The sequence below is a fragment of the Corvus hawaiiensis genome, chromosome 3 (assembly GCF_020740725.1).
Source record: "Corvus hawaiiensis isolate bCorHaw1 chromosome 3, bCorHaw1.pri.cur, whole genome shotgun sequence".
NCBI classification, from domain to species: Eukaryota; Metazoa; Chordata; class Aves; order Passeriformes; family Corvidae; genus Corvus; species Corvus hawaiiensis.
The window spans coordinates 21,890,393-21,910,163 of record NC_063215.1 but is presented as its reverse complement, the minus strand read 5'-3'; the positions used below and the strand labels follow the sequence as shown (position 1 = coordinate 21,910,163).

At 38.8% G+C, this 19,771-nt stretch overlaps 1 protein-coding gene across 16 annotated transcripts in view; it reads right to left on the bottom strand.

Moving 5' to 3' along the window:
• Nucleotides 1–19,771, bottom strand: part of DLGAP2 (DLG associated protein 2) — a 466,127-nt gene that overhangs the window by 7,295 nt on the left and 439,061 nt on the right. For 14 of the 16 annotated variants that reach the window (XM_048296314.1, XM_048296315.1, XM_048296309.1 and 11 more), the window contains 5 exons: nt 16,743–16,828; nt 15,104–15,519; nt 6,411–6,502; nt 1,925–2,077; nt 1,077–1,094 (listed from right to left, as the gene is read on the bottom strand). In XM_048296314.1, coding sequence (XP_048152271.1) covers nt 1,077–1,094; nt 1,925–2,077; nt 6,411–6,502; nt 15,104–15,519; nt 16,743–16,828 — 765 coding nt within the window. The remainder of the gene's footprint in view (nt 1–1,076; nt 1,095–1,924; nt 2,078–6,410; nt 6,503–15,103; nt 15,520–16,742; nt 16,829–19,771) is intronic. The other 2 variants (XM_048296325.1, XM_048296310.1) reach the window with 1 other exon arrangement.

The following is a 19,771-nucleotide window of genomic DNA, read 5'->3' as shown; positions in this document are numbered from 1 at the left end:
TACCAGGACAGGATTTTTGATTAAATTAATCATACTGAGTTGAGCCTCAGCTGGATATGAGATAGCAGCTGTGTATACATGTCTATTAGTTTAGTCTCCTCCAGGAATTCCTATATGGAAACATTCAAGCGCCAACCAGAGAGAGAACATAGGGCTAATTGTTCTGCTTGCAAGCCTGGGCCATTTTAAAGAAAATTATTCTGAAGAATTATCAAATTATAAAGTGAAAGTCAGTAGATTTTGTTACCAAAGTAGCTGTAAATTTCTCTGCAGGTGTTAAATCAAGAATTGTTTTGAAGTATGAAATGGATATTTTACTCCATTTAGAGACCGTGAAGTATCATATGAGGGCCTATAATCAAGGCATTGTACACCACTTTAGCTTAGAAGAGATGGACCTCTGGAGGTGATTTCATACAATCCCCATTCAAAGTGCTCTTGAGATTAGATGCAACTTTGAAGCTAAATCAGATTTTTAAAATTTCATGTTTAATACTGGACTGCATAGCCCTGAAGATGAAGACTCCACAGCTTCATTTGTATACGTATGGTTATTATGATAGATCTGGTTATTATGCTAGATCTTTTTGCCATACGATTTCTTAAGGTAATGGTAATAGTGCAGAGTATGGGCTGTTCCTTATGGAGAACACAGTTAATTTGATGCACAGCAGGATTCAAATAATACAAAAATTGAACTGATACACCTATGGTTTACAGATTCTTCTTTTTTTTTGTTTTTTGTTTTTTGGGGTTTTTTAAGCTAATTCTGAGTCTACTACCAAAATGCAGTAGCCAAGACTAAATAACTATGGTTATTTAAAAACATAGTTCTACATTAAACAGGAACAGTGCACCAGCCCAAGATGCTATTCCCTGTGATAACCAGTTCTGCCTGTCTTTATTTTCTCTATTTCCTGTTTTCAAACACGAACATAAAGGCTCCATTCCTATCATCCGATTTTATTTTTTTTTTCCACTTTTAGTTTTTTCCCTCTTAGGAATATCACTGTTGCTGTCACTATAATAATTTCTTACTTCCAGTTGTCACTAGTAAGCAAGAGTTGCAAACTCACCATCCACCAACCCGTTGGCTGAAAATTAAAATCCAAGAGGAGCATGAAGAAATGAAAAAGTTGTCAAAATGCCTCCTAATTCCTCCCAAACCAAACAAGTATTCACCTGAGGCCAACAGTACTGACTCAAACCAAATGCTGTTTTCATCTGACTGATACAATAATCAGCAAGGATAGTGGGATAATCAAGGTAAGGGATGAAGTTCTAGAGAGGGGAAAGGCAGTTTCAGAATTACACTGCTTTTATGGGCAATTTGCCACCTTTGGTTTGTAAGCATATTGTGGGGCATCTCCCAAATGGTGGAGTTGCAGGGCAGAGGTGCGGGCAGCTTGCCAGTAGCACTTTGTCCCCCAAAAGTTTGTGGGCTGAGCTTTAGTATGACCTGCACTATGTTTTGTCACATGCTTTTACCTCATTCCTGGTCTATTATCATTTGTGTCATGCAGGCACGGTTAAACACTGCAGTGTTCAGGTTTGAGCTGCCCCAAATTTAGCAGAGATCTGAATTTACCTTGTTTAAATTCTTGGGCTATTGTCTTCAGTCTGAATTAATAAGAACATATTTCTGTTCTAGCCTGTAGAATGTGAGTCAAATAATTTGAACAAAAGCGTCATGGAGTAAACTAGCTTAGCAAAATCCATTTTATTTATTATATAATTCAGCTCAACATAGTTAAAAAAGAAAAACCTCCTCATATCTGATGAACGTTTCCATGTAAAAATTGGGCCATGCCAATTAAATACTTTGCAGAGTTAGAAACCTATCGTGTTTCACTATTGTATTTAACACAAGGAGACTGCAGAACTACAAATGGGGAGTAAATGGTATTGTCCACGGTCTTCTTACCTTCCTTTCAGGTGATTCTATTATTTTCCATTCATTGAGTTTCAACTGGTGCAGTTCATCAAACTTCATGCTGACATCTTCAATTGAGAGCTGCAATAAGTCCCAGAAACCTGCAAGGTCCTGGGAAGTTGGTCTCGGCATGGCACTCGGGTCCTGTAGTGCACAAAGGAGAGAATGTGAGTACTCCAGGAGGCTTTCAGTGGTGTGCACTGAAGCAGGAAGGGCATCGAGCCAGATTTCATTGCTGCAGCACTGCTCAGTGCTGAGGCTCTGTGTGCTCTGCAGCTGGGAGCTGTGACTGGAAAGCTGTGCCTCCTACACAACCCAAACATGAATGAGTTGGATGCCACACGCGAGCTTTCTTGAATTTGCGGCATGGGAAGTTCCTTAGCACCATATGCTGTGCTGACCTGCATTTCTAAAAAGGAACAAGCTGACAGCCTCTGTCTGCTGATTATTAAAGGCAAGGGGAACGTGGTTTGTATTGCAGCCAGCCTAAAGTCTTTCTAGTTAAAAATTACGATAGCTGATTAAGACAAAACAATGCCACAAAGACATTGTCAGCTTATGCTGAATTTGATGTTTACATTGTCTTGCATTTTCAAATGTATACATGAAGTATGAAATTTTGATGGGACGCTTGGATTTTGTTCTCCAGAGAGTTGAATCACACTCAGGAGCTGGGAAGGCACTACCACCAGGTGCTGCAATTAAGGGGCTCTATGTTCATAAGACTTAATGGAGCAAACATTGGTGGTAACAATTAGCAAGATGACCCTCTATCTGATAATTAACCTGATGCCAGTGCTGGATAAAAATTGTATTATAAGTAGGTATGCAGACTCTTAACCTTATGCTCTCTGAGCACTGGTACTAGTTCAAGAAGAGAGCTTTGTCACTTTATTGAAATAGGGCTTAATTGGTAAACATGTCTGTGAAGGTAATGAAGAAATGCCTTTTCCTTCCAGGACAGGAGGAAGCCATTATGATGGTCTAAAGAATGGAGCTGGGAGAGAGGAAGTCAAAACCATGTCAAACAGACTCTGGATCTCTACCTTCCTGGGCAAAAGCTAGTTTGCTATGTTAGTAACACTGCTGTTATGACAGGCTCTGTTCCCCACCCTTTACAAATCTAGTGGTTGAAGGCATTTTATATTTAAACACAACCCCTCAGTTGTCTAGAAACTGGGAGATAAGTCAGCATTGCTATTGAATTCCTCCCTTGAATCACACATTTCTAAGGCTTTTAAACTAGTAATTGCTTCTCAAACTTGGGTTTACAGATGCCACTGTGGGAGATGAGTGCCTGGAACTGGGCATGACAACATGTAGTGTCACCCATACCTAGACCCTTGTTGGAATCTGGGCCAAGAACAATTTAGAAGTCTTCTTCACTTGAAGAAAGTCTCCTTTTAATAGGGAGCTTCAGGGATTTAAGATAATTGGCCATATAGACTATGAGAGACTTCTGGGAAACATTACAACTCCAGATTAGTGTTTACTGAAAACTACTTCATTGGGTGGATCCCAATTTTTAACAAAACAATTTAAAATTTATGTCAGTTGTGTTACTTACTCTGCAGAGGTCAACATTTCAGGCTTTAGGAACTGAGTCCCTGTGTGAAATTCATGAGGACAGTCCCACAGCAGTCTGTCTTATCTTGTAATTTGTTGTCTCCTGCCTGATCTCCTCAGTCACTCTCCCCAGTTACCTCTAACCAGCCAGAAAATGATGCCACTCATTGCAAGGCCATTGCATTCTGAATCACGGCTAATTGCTGTTCTGTACTTTTGTGTGCCCCACTCTGCTCATGGTGTTTGTGAAGACCATGGCCTCCAGCACAACTCTTGCAGAGGGCTGTGCCGTGTGTGGTATGGACACAAGAGGGCTGCCTGCTGCTTCTTACACATCCACAGTTCATGAATAAATTCTGGCACAAGTGAGAACTATTACAGCTAACTAAGTTTTGAAAAGACTGGCTTAAACCTGCTTCTTCTTGGAAACGGCTCATGTATTTGTATCTTACTTGGAATTTGCAGCCTTCCTTCTGACGGAGGCCTAAAGCAAGCAAAAAGTTCCTAGCTGGTGCTCAAGCTGCTCTGTTTTAGCCTGCAACCATGACACACAAGCTGAGCAGGATCTCTACTGACTAGAGAGCATGGAGGAGGACACTTCAAAGACAAAAAAAGGGTGTTACAAAACCAAATGTGAATAATGCAGAAGGGACTAGTTATTAATCAGTAATGTTTTTTCTAAGTAGTCAGTGGGAACAGTATACTTGTAAGAGATAGCCAGCCAGATTAATAAAAAAAAACTTCATTGAAGCTTACATTTCTGTGAATTTACCCTAAGTGAGAGTCTTTGATAAGACCTCCTAACACAGAGCGTAATCAAATGTGCTGTTTGAAGTTCCCATGACCCTTTAGAAAAGCCCATAGGCGAGCTTCCTGGTTAAATTTCAGTTTGACTAAGTATATTCCTCTTAAACCCTTGTTGCATTTTGAACTGGCAAAAGTAGATGCTGTTTTCCTGTGTCCTACATTTATGCTTACAGATGCTGAGCACTGTCAGAGAAACTGCCATGTGGCAGCCCTTTTACATGCTGGATGTTTTTGAGAGAGGGAATGCACAGCTAGGAGCACTCCTGTGGGGCACTGAGATGCTGCCTTAGGAGCCTATGGAAAGCCTGCTGTAGGTATGCACTAAGTGACTATTCAGCAACAAATTCTATCATTATGTATAGGAAGAAAAGCCTCCAAACATGAATGACCTAAAGACAGTTTTGCGGTTGCTGCTTTCTTCAGAGCCCATTACTGATTTAATGGAAGGATATTCAGAGCCTAAATCTTGAGAGTGGGATAAAGCTGCTGTTATGGAGTTGAGAGGTTTATTTTCCAAAAGGGAAAAAGAGAAGTAAAATCTTGCCAGCTTTTTGGTTGTGTTGTCTAAAAGCTGTAGATTTCTCCTTGTGCTCCTATTGCTTTTGCAGTAATGAATTGTTCTCACTCTCAAACAGCTGATGGCTGTGCTGAGCAGGAGCTGCACTTGCTATTACAGTAATGCTCTCAAGCGCAAGTGCTAGGCCCACTTGAAGATAAATGAAGTGGAGTGGAGGTTATGCTCTCCAAATCTTAGTTTGCATAGCTTAATCAATCAGGTAGTGGAGGGCATTTTTAAATTTGCAGTGAGAAACTTTCAGACAATGACGAAAATTTTCTCCTTTTGATATGAAACAAATTACTAGATAGGAAGCACACATGATGTAATTGATAATACAGATGTGGTCAATTCTTGCTTGTCTTACTTTGTATGTTTCCTCTGTTATTCTGTAACAGCTATTAAAATTCTTGTTCTGACAGGACTTTTGAAGTGGATAATCAGATTCTTTCCTAATGAGGACCATATATCTTATTATTGTCTATCAGAAGGTATGACATTTTCAGCATTATTTTCTCAGTATTGTTTCATTGCAATTTCAGGTATTCTGAATGTTTAACTTTATGGATGGAAAGTAGCAAGTGGGTCTTTGCAGAATGGATGCTCTGCCTTGGAAGTTATGTGACAAATGCCAGCGAGCAAAGAAAAGTATCTAAGCAGATGTATAGGTTACGTCTGCTGTCATGCACACAACAGAATTCAGTACTTTCAATATATGAGGTGTAGGGACAGTCAGAAGGAAAAGGTACACTTGATATTTGAGAGAGACAAAGAAAGGTGTACCACCAGCTGTAGCTAGAAGAATTACGTTCTCCTATTGATTAGTATCATCTTGCCACAACGTTTGTATCACTGATGGCTGCTGTCATATTAATGAAGATAACATTTAGAATTGAATTAGCCTCTAATAACTTCCAGAACAATAGCAGTAACTCTCATAAGTAATATAATGTATCTGTTCCTTTAGCCCCAGGACATCTTATATATAATTGGCAGTGCAAATTATCCAACCCAATTTTATGAACATTATAGATGTCTCATTTCCATGATCAGTCCTATTTTCAGGTAGGTAGAAAGCTGGATCATGTATTCTCCACTATTCTATTTTACTATTTTCCACTGATTGTAATGTGAAAATTTTCCCCTTTCTTACCTGAAATATAGTTACTATATTAGGGTATTGCAAAAATAAGCCATAATATTATGCCTCCGAAAACTCTCATTTGTTCCCTTCTAATTTTCTTTTCTTTAATAAGGACAGCAAAAAGAGAAAAGCAAAACATAATCAGACTGAGATTACTGAAATTAGATATTTGCTTAAAAAAAAATCCACTAACATCATACTTAAGGACTAAGTTAAAAAAAAGGGAGAAGTAAATATGGGACATGAAAATAACATTTCAGAATGCTACTGCCTGGGTACACTACACTTGTTTTTGTTGTTTTTGAATTAAAATATTAAATTCTAGAATTTAAAGTGACAATTTGTGGACTATTATGGATGACTAACCTTAAGCTCTTCAAGAACAGCCAGGCAAAGTGACTTACCAGATTTTGTTGACAAAGCCAATAAAATTGCTGGAATTTCTGAGACATGAGGAGCTGAGCACTTCCAACAGCACTTCGGATCTTACCTAGGACTAAACATACAGACAGATTATTACCAATAAATGTTTTTTGGCAGTAAATACAATATCCAGCTCAAAAACATGCAGCTGAAAATCCTGTTTATTTTAAAAGGGAGGTAAATATTTGGTTTTGTTGCTTGTGATTATACACATAAAATATTTTTTAAAAAGACTGAGGTATAGGAAAGCTCAGTGGCGCCTTATCATTTGGCAATAATGAGTGAATAATAAATGGTGTATTAATAAGTCAAAACAGCTTAGACTCTACTTGCTTAAGGAAGTAGCAAAAACTATGGGACTATATTCAGCTTCCTGAAGTGGGCATCAATCCATTCATGTTTTTCAAAACACTCTTAAATTTCAAAGTAAATGACACCTCTCCCGTTCACATTTGCTCATGTAAATTGATAGCTGTTGAAATTGTCTTGCCTCCAGAACCAGCTGGATGCCTGTTCCTTCTGATGCCAAAGGCACATGTACCTTAGATTATATCCTCTGGTTCTGCAATTGCAAATTACTTCCCTCACTATTTTGTGGAGGATCCCTGGGTGAGCTCTCTTTATCTGCTCTGAGGGTGAAGTTATTACATTCAACTGTAATATAACATATTCCTACCATAAGGATTAGATCGTCACAGGAATTACATCTCTGAGACCTAGGAATTACAGGTTATCTGCCCAGGAAAATATCCAAAGTCCTCAGTACAGGACAAAGTGGGACACAAGCAGGTGCTCCAGGACTTTGCAGGATCAGCCCCATGGATGTGTTGGTATGTACATGCCCTTACAGGATGCACTGGGGGAAGGGACCAAACTCATTTTACTTGACTTTGTTTCCAAGAGTCATCTGTCAAAATTAAAATTTTTGAATGCTTTATAATCAGTGATCTGATCTCAGCAGCTCAGCCACATTAGGCACTTATTTTTAGGTGAACTGAATTTCCTCCTGGAGACGCCTCTGTCTTTCTATTGACAGTAGTGCCTAAGGGGATTGGCTTATCCCTAGGAAACTAACTAATCCTGACTCCCACATTTGCTGGGATAAATACCACACTTTGCTAGGTAGCACCATGCTTTTCTATACCTTCCTACATATCTTTTCCTACACTTCCTTTCCTCCACATCCATCTCTATGATGAAAAAGCAACATTTTAAAAAGCATTATAAGCTGTGGTCTCAATAAAAGCTTTATTTTACCTGGAGAATTTTCAGATCTTTAAATAATGTTAAAGATATATAGAGGTGGGGTAAAGGTAGACAGGAATTACTCTGATATATTTTACTTCAGTTTGGAGAAACCAAGTTTGATAATTCAAGCAGGATGGTGAGTGTGGAATAAAGCTACAGTAGTACAGCACAACTGATCTGCAGCCTATGATATAGGAAACATTAAACTATAGCAGGGCTAAACATCTTGTTAGTTAGAATAAGTACAGGAGGTCATGTGAAAACAGTACTTTGGTAGCAGTTTTTACATTTTAATTCTGCTTTCTCTAGACCAGTGAAACATCTGTTCACCTACAAGTAGCAGCAAGAGATAATTTGAAAGTTTTGGGCTCCAGTTAAAATCTCAGTAACTTTCAAGGCATGTGTTAATATATAGAGCTGTGGTTCTCAAACTCCATTCCTTTTTCTGTTGGAAAAACAGTACAGCTGTGCCACAAAACTAAATTAAACAGCAATATACATAATTCATCAGTCCTGTGCAACATCCATTGTGAAGGGGTTAAGTGGTTCAGGGCTGCATGAGTAATTCACTGCGGTTTGTTTTTGTTCTGTTGGCCAAATGAAATAAAGCATTTTAATTGGTTTGGGGTTTTTGATCACCAAACACCTCACTTTCCTCTACAGTGTTACTGGCACGCAGAAAGGAATATTTTGAGTGTTAAAACCTGAACAAACATACCAAAACATAAATAAAAAAGAAATGTTTCATTTGATCTGACACAAATTGCTTTAATTTGGTTTCAGCATTTTTAATAAAGGCAATGACTTTAGTGACAAACAGCCTTGTATCCTCCTTTTTTCTCTCAGTGATCTGTAGCACAGGACATTAGACAGTCTCCCAGTGTGGGGTCAGAGGTCCTCCTCTTCTAGGATGAGGAATTGTGCTGTAGCAGGTCCCTCACATCACCTATTCCATGCTATGTTCAACGATTCATTGGGCAAAAAAAGAGTGAGGATGGTTCCATGGGCTGGTGGTTGTATTGCTTGTCTCTAGTGAGTAAAGTTCAGTTTTAGTTTCCTCTGCTAAATTTTACAGTTCATAACTCAAATACATAGTCTGAGTAAGGGACATTGGTTTTAGCTCTTCTGCAGAAATGTAGATCCAGACAGAATCTATAAATGTCTGACATTTTCTAGTGAATCTCAGTTACCCAAACCCACATATTAAATAAACATTAATTTAATCTTCATTATCACAAAGCATCATGTCAACAAGCATTAGTGATTTAAAGCCCAGTCAGACTGGTCAAGACTTAGGCATTGGCAACGTAGCATTTTGGTGGGATACACATTTGTCAGGGATATAAGACTGTGATGGTTGGATGTGCCACTGAGTCACAGTGCTGAATACACATGTATAATTACAGCCCTAGCATTTACTAAAGATCTAACTCTATTTCCATTTTAATAAGTAAATCAGACGTAATAAAACACAGAGGTTAGAATCCCTCATATTCATGCTATTCTGCCTTGCTGTAATTAAATTAAAGTATTAAAACACTTCAACTCATAATCTTTAGCACAATATTAATAGACATCCAAAGCCTTGTTATTAATTTCATGCATTGGGGAATTATTCTGATGAGTGCAGATTGATTATCTCCATGAAAGAATGATGAATGTTAGAGACTGGAGAGATTGAGATGTTTGGTGATGACTAGAAGATTTTTCTTGTAAATAAATGATGATAAAATCTACCAATACACATAAATAGACATAATCTTCATATAATCCATATACCTCCTTTCATTAAGATAATGTTGTATTTGCCCAAATGTCAGGAAAGGGTCACACAACATTAATTCTGCTCCCTGAAGCATATGAAGCACTCCATTTTTGTTTTGTGGTCCTGTATGACTTCAGCTGTGAAGATATATAAAACCCTGACCTTGACTTCAGTAAAAGCAGACTAAGGATTTACACCCTGGTTAGAGATTGTGTAAATTGCACAATTAACACAATGGTATCTTTTCCCCTGTATGCATGGAATGGCTTGAGAAATTCTACAAAACCTTGTAATCAAAAATTATTTCATATCACAAAGGTAGAGAGGGAAAAGTTAGGTCTATATTGATTAAATTGATTATAATCTGGTGCTGTAATTCTGATCTTGACAGGTTAAAAGCTTTGCTCAATTGTGCTACTGCTGCACCAGCAGTGAGAAACTACTAACAATCAATCTGCTTCTGGCATTCATTACTGTTTATTTAAATGACATGTTTTAATTTAAATTTTCACTCCATTTGATCATTCCATTTTCCCCTTATACTTGTAAATAAATTACTCCGCAAACAATCTGAGAAAATATGCCTGGAAAAAATATTGAAACTGGCATTTAGTTCACCCTCCTAACTCAAAGTAGGGCATCATATTTGTCTCATCTCTATACCTAAATTACTACTCTTTAGAAATATCTTTTTCACTATCAACAGAGCATGTTGACATGATGACACAAAAATAAATATATAATGTTCAGATGGCATTTTAGGACAACACGACCCCCAGCTGAAAGTGCTCTGGAGGGTAATGGGACCCTTGGTCACCAACTGGGACTTGCTGCAAATTTGCTTTTTACCTCAACAAAGCTAAGTTCAAAAAGGAGAAAATTTCAGCAGAACAATACAAATGCTAGGAGAAATTCTTGGATGCCACACTGTAGGACTTTACAGACTGTTTCACTACAGTTATGACATTCTTTAGTCATTCGCAACACTCCAACTGGAAATTTCAATAGTTCCTGAAGGATGGGTTTGTGAAAAGCATTAGAAAATTATGTCAGTAATTTCTCTTTGGTTAAAGGATAACCTGTATTTGGCCAAACACCTAAGAAAGCTTTTATGGACAATTAATTCATGAATATACTAAAATCAATTGGTTGTGAGGGTTTTGTGTTGATTTTTATTCCCCTAAAATTATGGGAGATTTTACTCTGTGTTTTCTATTGATATTCAGCCCTATTAGTAAAACCTTTGCTTTACTAAGAACTGTGAAAATATCAGCTAGAGGATTAGCAAGGAATGGTCCAGTATCCATGGAATTAAAGGGAATGGAAGAGAAAGGTGACCTCCTACTCTAAAACCTTTATTTTTATCTCCCACTAGAGATCACTTTACTGCTATGCCAGCAGAGCTCCTAACCACAATGCAGAAGATACCAGCAGAACAACGTTTCTGCTGGCATAGTTTATCCTATAGTTAATTTTTGCACCTATCTAAAGATTTTTATGTGAGAGTAAACTCTGTGGAGCTGTTCTCCATAATGAAGTATGCTAGTGGCCAAGCATGTGGCACTCAGAAGCCCAGGGTATTGTCGTCTTTCCTCTGCCAGACCCTGCCTGCAAGCTGTGGGCAGGGACTGCAGCTCCCTCTCCCTGCTCCACTCTCCCTGCTCCCTTCACCGCGCTCATGGGAGGCAGAGTCCTGACCCTCTTGGTCTTCAACAGCTTTGTGACACTTGAAATTGTTTTTCTTGTCATCACCTACACACCAGTAATAGTCAAACACATTTTCAGCGTGTAAAACTGAAACTCCAGTCAGCACCCATGAGAAACACATATCTTTGCCTGGCGACAGCCTGTGAGTGCAAGTGATCAGATGTCTAACCCTGGGAACTGTTGCAGCCACATATCTATATTTTTTACATATATATGAACACACATATACACACACACACACATATATAGATAATAAACAGTTAGAACACAAATAACTGCCCACACAAACAGTATAAGAACTTTGCAGAGACTTCAAAATAAAATTCATGACAACTGACCAAATAAACAAATTCTTTGAAAAGGAGAGGTTATTTTTGCTGCAATGATTATCTTCTCTTTTTCTAAGACCTGATGAGTGAAGTTCTTAAAATAACATTATGAGAGAAAAGCTACAGTGGAAGAAAAAATCAATATAGCAATCAGACAGCTTTTGGTGGATCTCAGGGCTGTTGTGTTAATGCCAAAAATGAAATTGTTTTCTAAAATGCAGTTCTATTTTAACTGTTCCCATGTTTAAAACAAAATAGAAGTTGTATCATAAGGACAGCCTTCTCCTATGAGATGAAAAACTATATTTGGTCTTCAGGTACAATTAATATACCCAGCCCAAAAAGAAATGATTCAGCATTAAGGATGACAGTTTGAATGTGCAAACTTTGCTCTGAAGTGTTTTGGGAATAGTAGTCTTGCTGAAGGTGGAAAACCATATTTATTTGCTTTTGGCTCTGCCATTTATGTGTATTTTCTTCAAGGAACTGCCAAATGCTTAAACACATCAAGATACATTTCATGCCGGGATATCATTAAACTTAAGTTCTCGAGGATTCACACCTTACAACCTCCGTAGCTCAGACTGGGGATACAAAATGTTCTAAAGACTCAACAGGAAAAAAATATTCACACAGAATTTTTAGAATGCTGTGAAGCTCATTCCCCTGGTGAAATTAATTCTTTGAGAACTTCCTTTTACTTGATGTGTTATTAGATGAAGGGATACCATTTAAAAAATAATGCAATTTGGAAATTATTTCAGGAAGATGTCTTGAAATGAGTCACATACAATGGAAGATTGGAACTTTGGGGTTCACTTTTGACAGTCAGCTGAACACAAGCTTCTGACTTTGGAAATACTATGTAGACCTATTCTATAACTTCTTTAACCTATTAGGGAGGTCAAAATGTTCCCCCAAGCACAAATAATTAACCCCTTTTTGTTAGTTTAAAAAAAGATATTTCAAGGGTTTCAGTTGTATTTTATCAATTCTCTTATCAGGGAATTGTTCTTTCTTTTTCTCTTCCAAATTAGACTCCCTCTACAAACAGGGAAGCAAAATCCCAATACTCTGTTTTGTTTTTTGATTGAAATATTCCAATTTGAAAGTGATGCCTTTTCCTGGTCTTAAAATCAAGAGTCAAACACGGATAGAAGGGGAAAAGGGATTTTACCTTGGTATTTATTTTAAGGATCCTTAGGTGCACATGTCTAGGTCAAATGCACCAAAATGCACACCACAATGCACACACCCAAAAGATCTGGTATAACATTATAGGTTTTACTAATTAGCATATCTATCAAAGATTCCCCAATGAGAGGCTCAAGTGAGCCCCCCTCCCCAAGGAGCCTTCCCCTGGATGGTTCTATCTTAGTTTACAGAATGTGTTCTGGAGAGGACCTTGGGGTCTGGGGCACACTGATGTCTAACTACAAAGCTTCTAAAATGTTTAGTCTCTCAGCTTGACAAACAAGTCCAAGAATGTAGGCAAAAAGCACTAAGAATACAGAAGTTGTAAAAAAGGTATAACAGGGGTATAGTATAAAAGAAAAGGCAAAAAATCTTCATGGCATCAGAAGGGTGTCACTAACTTCAAATATTAATAACAATTACTGAAGTCCATATTGTCTTCATGTCCTGTGTACACTTTACAGAAAACTACCTTCTTGATTGCCATTTCACCATGCAGCAAGGTGTTCCAGAGTATTTCTGGAGTGCAAGAGTATAGGTTCACATGATGGGAATGAGAATGGTTCTGCACCTGGGAACAGGTAGCCAGCTAAAGTCAGGTCATCAAAGTTTTCCTCATGTAGTACCCAGTTTCATATTCCAAATAACAGCTCTAAGTGCCTCTCCGTGTCTCCGAGTGAGGAAGTGCTGATGCGAGCATGTTTCCATTGCTCATTCCCCATGGCTGCAGATTTGACTAGGGCTGTGCAAAAGGAAGAGCTTGCAGAGAGAGGAGGTAGGAGAAGTCCAGCCCTTGCCCGCAGACTCCTCGCTAGGAAAGAGAGGGACTAACGGCCTGTGTGTTTCTCCCCTTTGCTCCCTAGTAGTCTTACTCTTTCAAGGGAGATCAAAGTCTTGCTCTTTGAACTTCTGCTTCAGACTGAAAAAACTGATGTTCCTACATCAGTAACAGGTAATCTGGGAAGCAGGTGCTTTGGGAATCTTAATGATGGCATTGAAACGTCAGTATTCAGCAGTGCAAAGATGTGAAGAATTGAAAAGTAAGACATATGTGATAAAAAGAAGTACTGAGGAATAACCATTATGAAAGAAGGCTTGGAAATTCTTCCACAGGCTAATCAAAGCAAAATGTGCTATTATTTTACAGTTCCTAGGAGGGTATTAAAGTCTTCACAGACTTTATTGGAAGGGGAAAATTCTGAAGTCTGCTCTGCCATGATGAAAATAAGGACAAAACCTATGGTCCAAAAACCACCAGAGGCTGAAGGAAGGAAACCCAGCCTTACACACCGCCCCACCTCAAATCTGCTGTTGTTATTTGGCAGACTTGTGCACAATACAGCAGAGAAATATGACTGTAAAATAAAAAAAATGATGACGTAAAAACAGACATTCTTTGTTTTGAAAAGGTCAGTGCAAGAAATAGAAATTGGCCTTTTAGTCACCATGCTGGCCTGACTCAAGACCTGAGGGTACAGCATAGCAAGAACTCATTGAGGGGGAAAGAAAATGATCAGGAAACAGCACTCAGAGGTGATGGTGAAATTTGTAAAAGAGCAGGGAAAGATGCTAGTAAGAAAACTTAATATGAATTCATTTGTGATCTGAGAAAATCTCAGCTGAGACAATAATTCAGATTGTCAGGGATTGAAATATTTATAAAACTGAGCCTGAAGAACAAGGATAATTGACCTCAAAGGGAATCACAGGGAGCTGGCTACTGAGTCCTAGGACCACTTTGATATATTACTATCATTAGCGCTGTCTTGGATCTTGTTCCAAAATAGTCTACATTATTTTTCACTTTATCCCATCACTCCTTTCAAGGTGTCCACAGGACATGAGAGAATAATAATGATTCTTGACAAAATTGTAATAAGAAAATGCAGCTGAATTTTCTAATAATGCATATGCCTGTCTAACTGCAGAAGTGCTTTAACTATTGTTCTTGCCTACTACTGCTTTCTGTTCTTTCAACAGGCTGAAGTGCTTGTAAAGGAATGGAAGCATTTTTAAAATGGCTGCTCACAAATAAGAGGCAAAATCAGAGGTCAGGAAAAGGGCAAAAGAGTGTTCATGTAGGACCACCCTGTGTGCCCTGGCAAAGGGCCAAGCATTGGAGCCATACAAGTGAGTGGGAAGGATGTGTCAGAGTTGGAGCTGTGGATGGAGCTATTGCATCATCTGAGCTCTGTGTAATACCAGACTTTGATCCTGGACTGGACTCTAGAGTTGGGTTTTTAACTACTTCCACAGAACCTTACTCTGGGAAACACCATCTTGTGCAGTCAGTTGCAGGACAGTGTTCTTATATCTTATGGTTCTTTGCTCCTACAGAATGAGTGAGGAGAAACCACAGCTCACAGCTATATCCTAACAGATTTCTTATTTTAGCAATTGTCTATAGGAAAAGATACTGAAATGTTCTTACTTTCTTCGGAAAGATCATTTTCTTCTGCTTCTCTTTCCATTTCTTTGCACCATCCTTCCATTCTCTTAGTTTCAGTGTGTAGTAACTTCATAAACCAAGATCCATCCCGTCGACAAGGAGACATTCGACCAGTCTCTACTGTCTCAATGGCTGGCTCTAGCCAGGGTTCTGGTGGTGGAAGGTTTGAGGTGTCAACTGGGGTCCTATAATCTTCTCTGTAGCTGAACAGTCCCTGTGTCCGTACAGTTCTCACTGCACTATACTGGGTGGGTGTGCTGGGCTCTGAGTGCTGCTGGAATGATGAGCCAAATTGAAGTCCCTTATCCTCCATGGTGATGTGTCCTGGAAAACCCTCCAGTTCCAGGTCAGCCTGGACGGCTGCTGTTACGCTGTTTGAACGCTTGAATCGTCCATGCCTTGGTGAAGAGGGAAGAAAGAAAAGATACTAAGACATAAAAATAACATGTGATTGTACAGAGACACAGAATAATGTTTCAGTGAGTGGATTCTGTTCTTCTCGTTGGACTGTATGTTACACATTTTTTCTTTGTGTATATCTCACTAAAATTAGATGATGAGTAACAACAGAGAGAAAAAACAAAATGCATAGTGGAATCATTGATCTAAGCAAGGGCACGAAAGAAAATAATTTAAATTATCTCTGGAAGCAAATATTGATTTTTTCTCGTATTACAAAATAACATGTATCGTTACTAAATCAACTGGAAATAACTAGCAGAACTAGAACTTCCTGATAGAAGTCTATAAAGTACCTATATATAAATTTTTCAAATGTTCAGAATTGTAAGCAGAAAAATCTGAAAATCTACTGAGTTAGGACTTTTGGGAATCCTGCAATAAAAGAAAGATAGTATCAGCAGGTTTAAGATTCTGGGTTGAAGGTCTTTTTTGTCTTACAGGATGCCCATTAAAGGTTGATTTTCCCCTGTTATATGAAACCAAATAATGACATTTTAGAAAAGCTTTGTGTTAAAATGTTAGATAGAGAAGAAAAGATTATTTGTGAAATCTTTTCCCATTGGTGCCTATTGTCTCAAATTACTTCTAGTCAATGATGGCAAAAGGCACTTAGCAGCCAGATACTCTCAGACAGCTGCTGTGAAATGATATAATGGTCCTGGTCCAGTATGTGACAAACAGTACCTGGCAGGGATAACCTGTGGGTCAGTACATGGGCCAGCAGATTTACAAAAGTAGAGAAGGACTGAACAAATCAAAAAGCTGATTCTACTTTAGAATAAAGGTACCATCCTAAGATTGTGTCTCCTTGTGGGGACAGGAAAAGCCTGGATCAGCATGAGGAGTCCTATCAAAGGAAGACTGTTCCAATACACAGCTCTTAGTATTTGTTCTGTCAGTAATGAAATTTTATTAAGCCACTACTTCAATTTAACACTTTCACTTCCTTCCCTCCAATTAAAAACTGGAAAGTTAAGTAAATGTGAAGCAACTGCTAAGTAATTTCTACAAATTTTACCAAATGACAGGCATGCATATAGTAAATCTGGCTTTGTGAATTATTTAGTGGCAGCACTTGCCAGGTGTTTGTTATTAACTCTGTTTACAAATGTGTGTTGTGTTATGAAAGACTACAGATTTTTGAACATGCTTAAATTACCGTTTTTCATCTTCCACTTGTATTCCAACAGAGTGGTATTCCCGTAGGCCTCTGCTTTCAGTGTCTGAATCAGTTGCTGTTTCCACCTAATTCAACACAAAAGATACATCTGCAGAGTGAGCATTGACAACTCAGCACTATTTCTACACACCCTCATTCAAAATTAATTATATATTTTATCTCTTACTTGCTAAGAAACACTTAGCACAGTAAAATAAATACAACAGGTATTCACCCTAGTATCACTATTTTGGTGCTGTGTCTTACTAAAGTTTTGCACAATTACTTCTGCTATGTAATTCCCTATCTCAAGCCCAGAAGTAATTACTCAGTTTGGTGGAAACAGGGAGTAATCTTGGTCTGGAAGGGCTGTTCTTAGAATGAGCAATCCACAGGGTAACCCCTTTTTATACTATTATAAACCAGTCTCATTATAGTCCTTGATTTACAAAATAAAATAAAATCTCAAGTAGCCCCATAAGCTTGTGAGTGATAAAAAAAAATGGAGCAATGAAATTTTATCGACAACTGTGTTGACAAATATAAAACCATTAAATGATGTAAGGGATACAGCAGAATGCCCTATCTCACCTTTTTTAATAACAGTCCTGAAAATGCTATCTCAAGCAGGCAATTTATGTGCTTTTCATAGTATTCCCATCTGAAATACACTTACCAAAATATATTCACAGTAGATTCCTTCATGACTGAGACTTGTGTTTGCAAGTTTCTGTGGGATTTTATATAGCACTCCCCACCACCACACCGCCCCCAAGTCTCTGACACAGAGAGAGCAAGTGCTGCAGTATGCAAATTATACTGAATCAAGGGAGAGGCAGGAAAAAAAGAAAAAGAGAACTGACTTTTCCTTCTGAATGATATTTTAACTGTTCAATGAAAAAAAAATATTAGCAACCAGTTTTTCAATATGCACACTCCATTTGTGAATTCAAAGAATATATCTGATCATAAAGACAAGAAAAGTTTTACACTTGCAGCAGTCACAGGCATCTCTGGAAAGAGCCTGATGGTCTTTGCAGCTGTGTCTCAGCTGCACAGTCCCAACCCCACCTGGTTTCTGAAAGGACGCAGAGACAAGGTGGGAGGAGGGTGGAAAATGACTGCATATTTGGACTACACTTCTTGAAGAAGGAAGTTGGTGGTAACTTCTCCTCCCATCTTTAAGCAATAGCTCAGTGTACATTCACATGGAAGGGAATTCCAGCTAGCAATTAGCACATGTTCATATTTACCTGTGTGTGAGTCTTGGAGATGTTCACGAGAACAGCTAGTGCAGAAACCCTTTAGTAAATGTTAATAGCATGCTTGAACTGTACAGTGTAGCACCAGGCACAGGTGTGCTAAAACCTGTGTCTATGAGTGTGACAACAGTCTGGGAAAGACACATTTCTCAGCAATTCCCTTTATTCTGCATAAGGGCTAGGGGACAGTGCTTGCTGCCATCTGTCTCCACCCTGGCAGCTGCATAGAAGCTGGCTATATTCACCCATATGGGCAGTGCACTGAGAGAACTGAAGTATCAGACTCGGTAACAGTCTCCAGAATGTGGCGTTGTCAGTATAAAAAGAAAGATTCCTCTTGACGTTAGTAGTAAAAAAAAGCCTCAACCACAGAGGTAGCAGCTTGGAGGAAAAAAAGCCGGAACAACCAACTGAAATGACAGGCAAATTGGTTTCCTAGTTAAGGTGGGTCTTGGCTGCAACATGAGTGAGAAGATTCAGCTGCTTGGGGGGCCACAGTCTCTGAAAGAACATTGCTCTAAGCAAAGCAGCTATGAGGTCCAGTTTTTAACACAAAGAGATATCTATCAGGAAAGACGGAGTCCAAAAGAGCCTTAAATAATAAATTCTAGTCTAAGTGACAGACTAGGAATTCACCTAGTCCTTTCAGCGATTTGAGGAAAGTTGCATATAAAACATATTCATTTCCTGAATTAACTGGGCAAAGAATGAGATATGTAGGCTGTTGGGGGGGGGGAGCAGAGAGGAGTTACACTTGCAACTTTGACTACTGCAATGAGACCTCAGTCAAATATGCATGGACATGTTTTGAAGAGTGAACTCAACTTATTCTCTGAGGTAGAGAAGATGACTGAGAGGAGACCTTATGGAGCTTATAAATGTCTACAAGCATCTGAAGGGATATCAAGAGGATATTTTCAGGCTCTTTTCAGTGGTGCCAAGCAATAAGACAAGAGGCAACAGGCAGAAATTGAATACAAAGAAGAGCTCCTTTACTGAATGAGTGCCTAAGCACTGGGACAATTTGCCCAGAGAGGTTGTGGAGTCTCCCTCACTGGAGGTATTCAAGAACCGCCTGGATGCAGTCCTGTGCAATGTGTTCTGGAATGACCCTGCTTTACCAGGAAGGCTGGACCAGATGACCCACTGTGGTCTCTTCCAACCTGACCCATTCTGTGACTGTGTAGGGAGTAAGAGCAGATAACACAAAATGCTTAGACTGTGGCTCCTGGTGTCACCTGTAGGAATGCTAGCAGAAAGATGATATCTGAGGTGGGTAAACATTTCCTGGATGAGGTTGTTTGATGAACATCTGGAGTAATCAGGAAGTCTAAACTGTTGCAAAGAGCTATGGTACTGGGGTTCATCCCAAAGCAACCAGTCAGTCTAAGTTAAGTCACATAACTTAGAAACAAATTGCCCAGAGAAGCTGTGGATACCTCATCCCTGGAAGTGTTTTTGAGGCCAAATTGGATGGGGCCCTGACCTAGTGAAAGGTGTTCTTGCCCATGGAAGGGGATTGTAACTAGATGATCTTTAAAGTCCCTTCCAACCGAAACTATTCGATAAATCTAATGTATTTTATTATTCTATTGGACGGGGTCCAAAGGAAAAGACCAACATAATTTCTTATTACTTCCACTTGTTGATCAAGTTTCTTGAACTTGTTCAACTGAACTGCAACTCCAGATGATGGTGTCAGTGACATAGGCACAGGCTCCACAGGATTACAAACCTTAAGGTTTGACAAGGGAAAAGAGGTTTGTG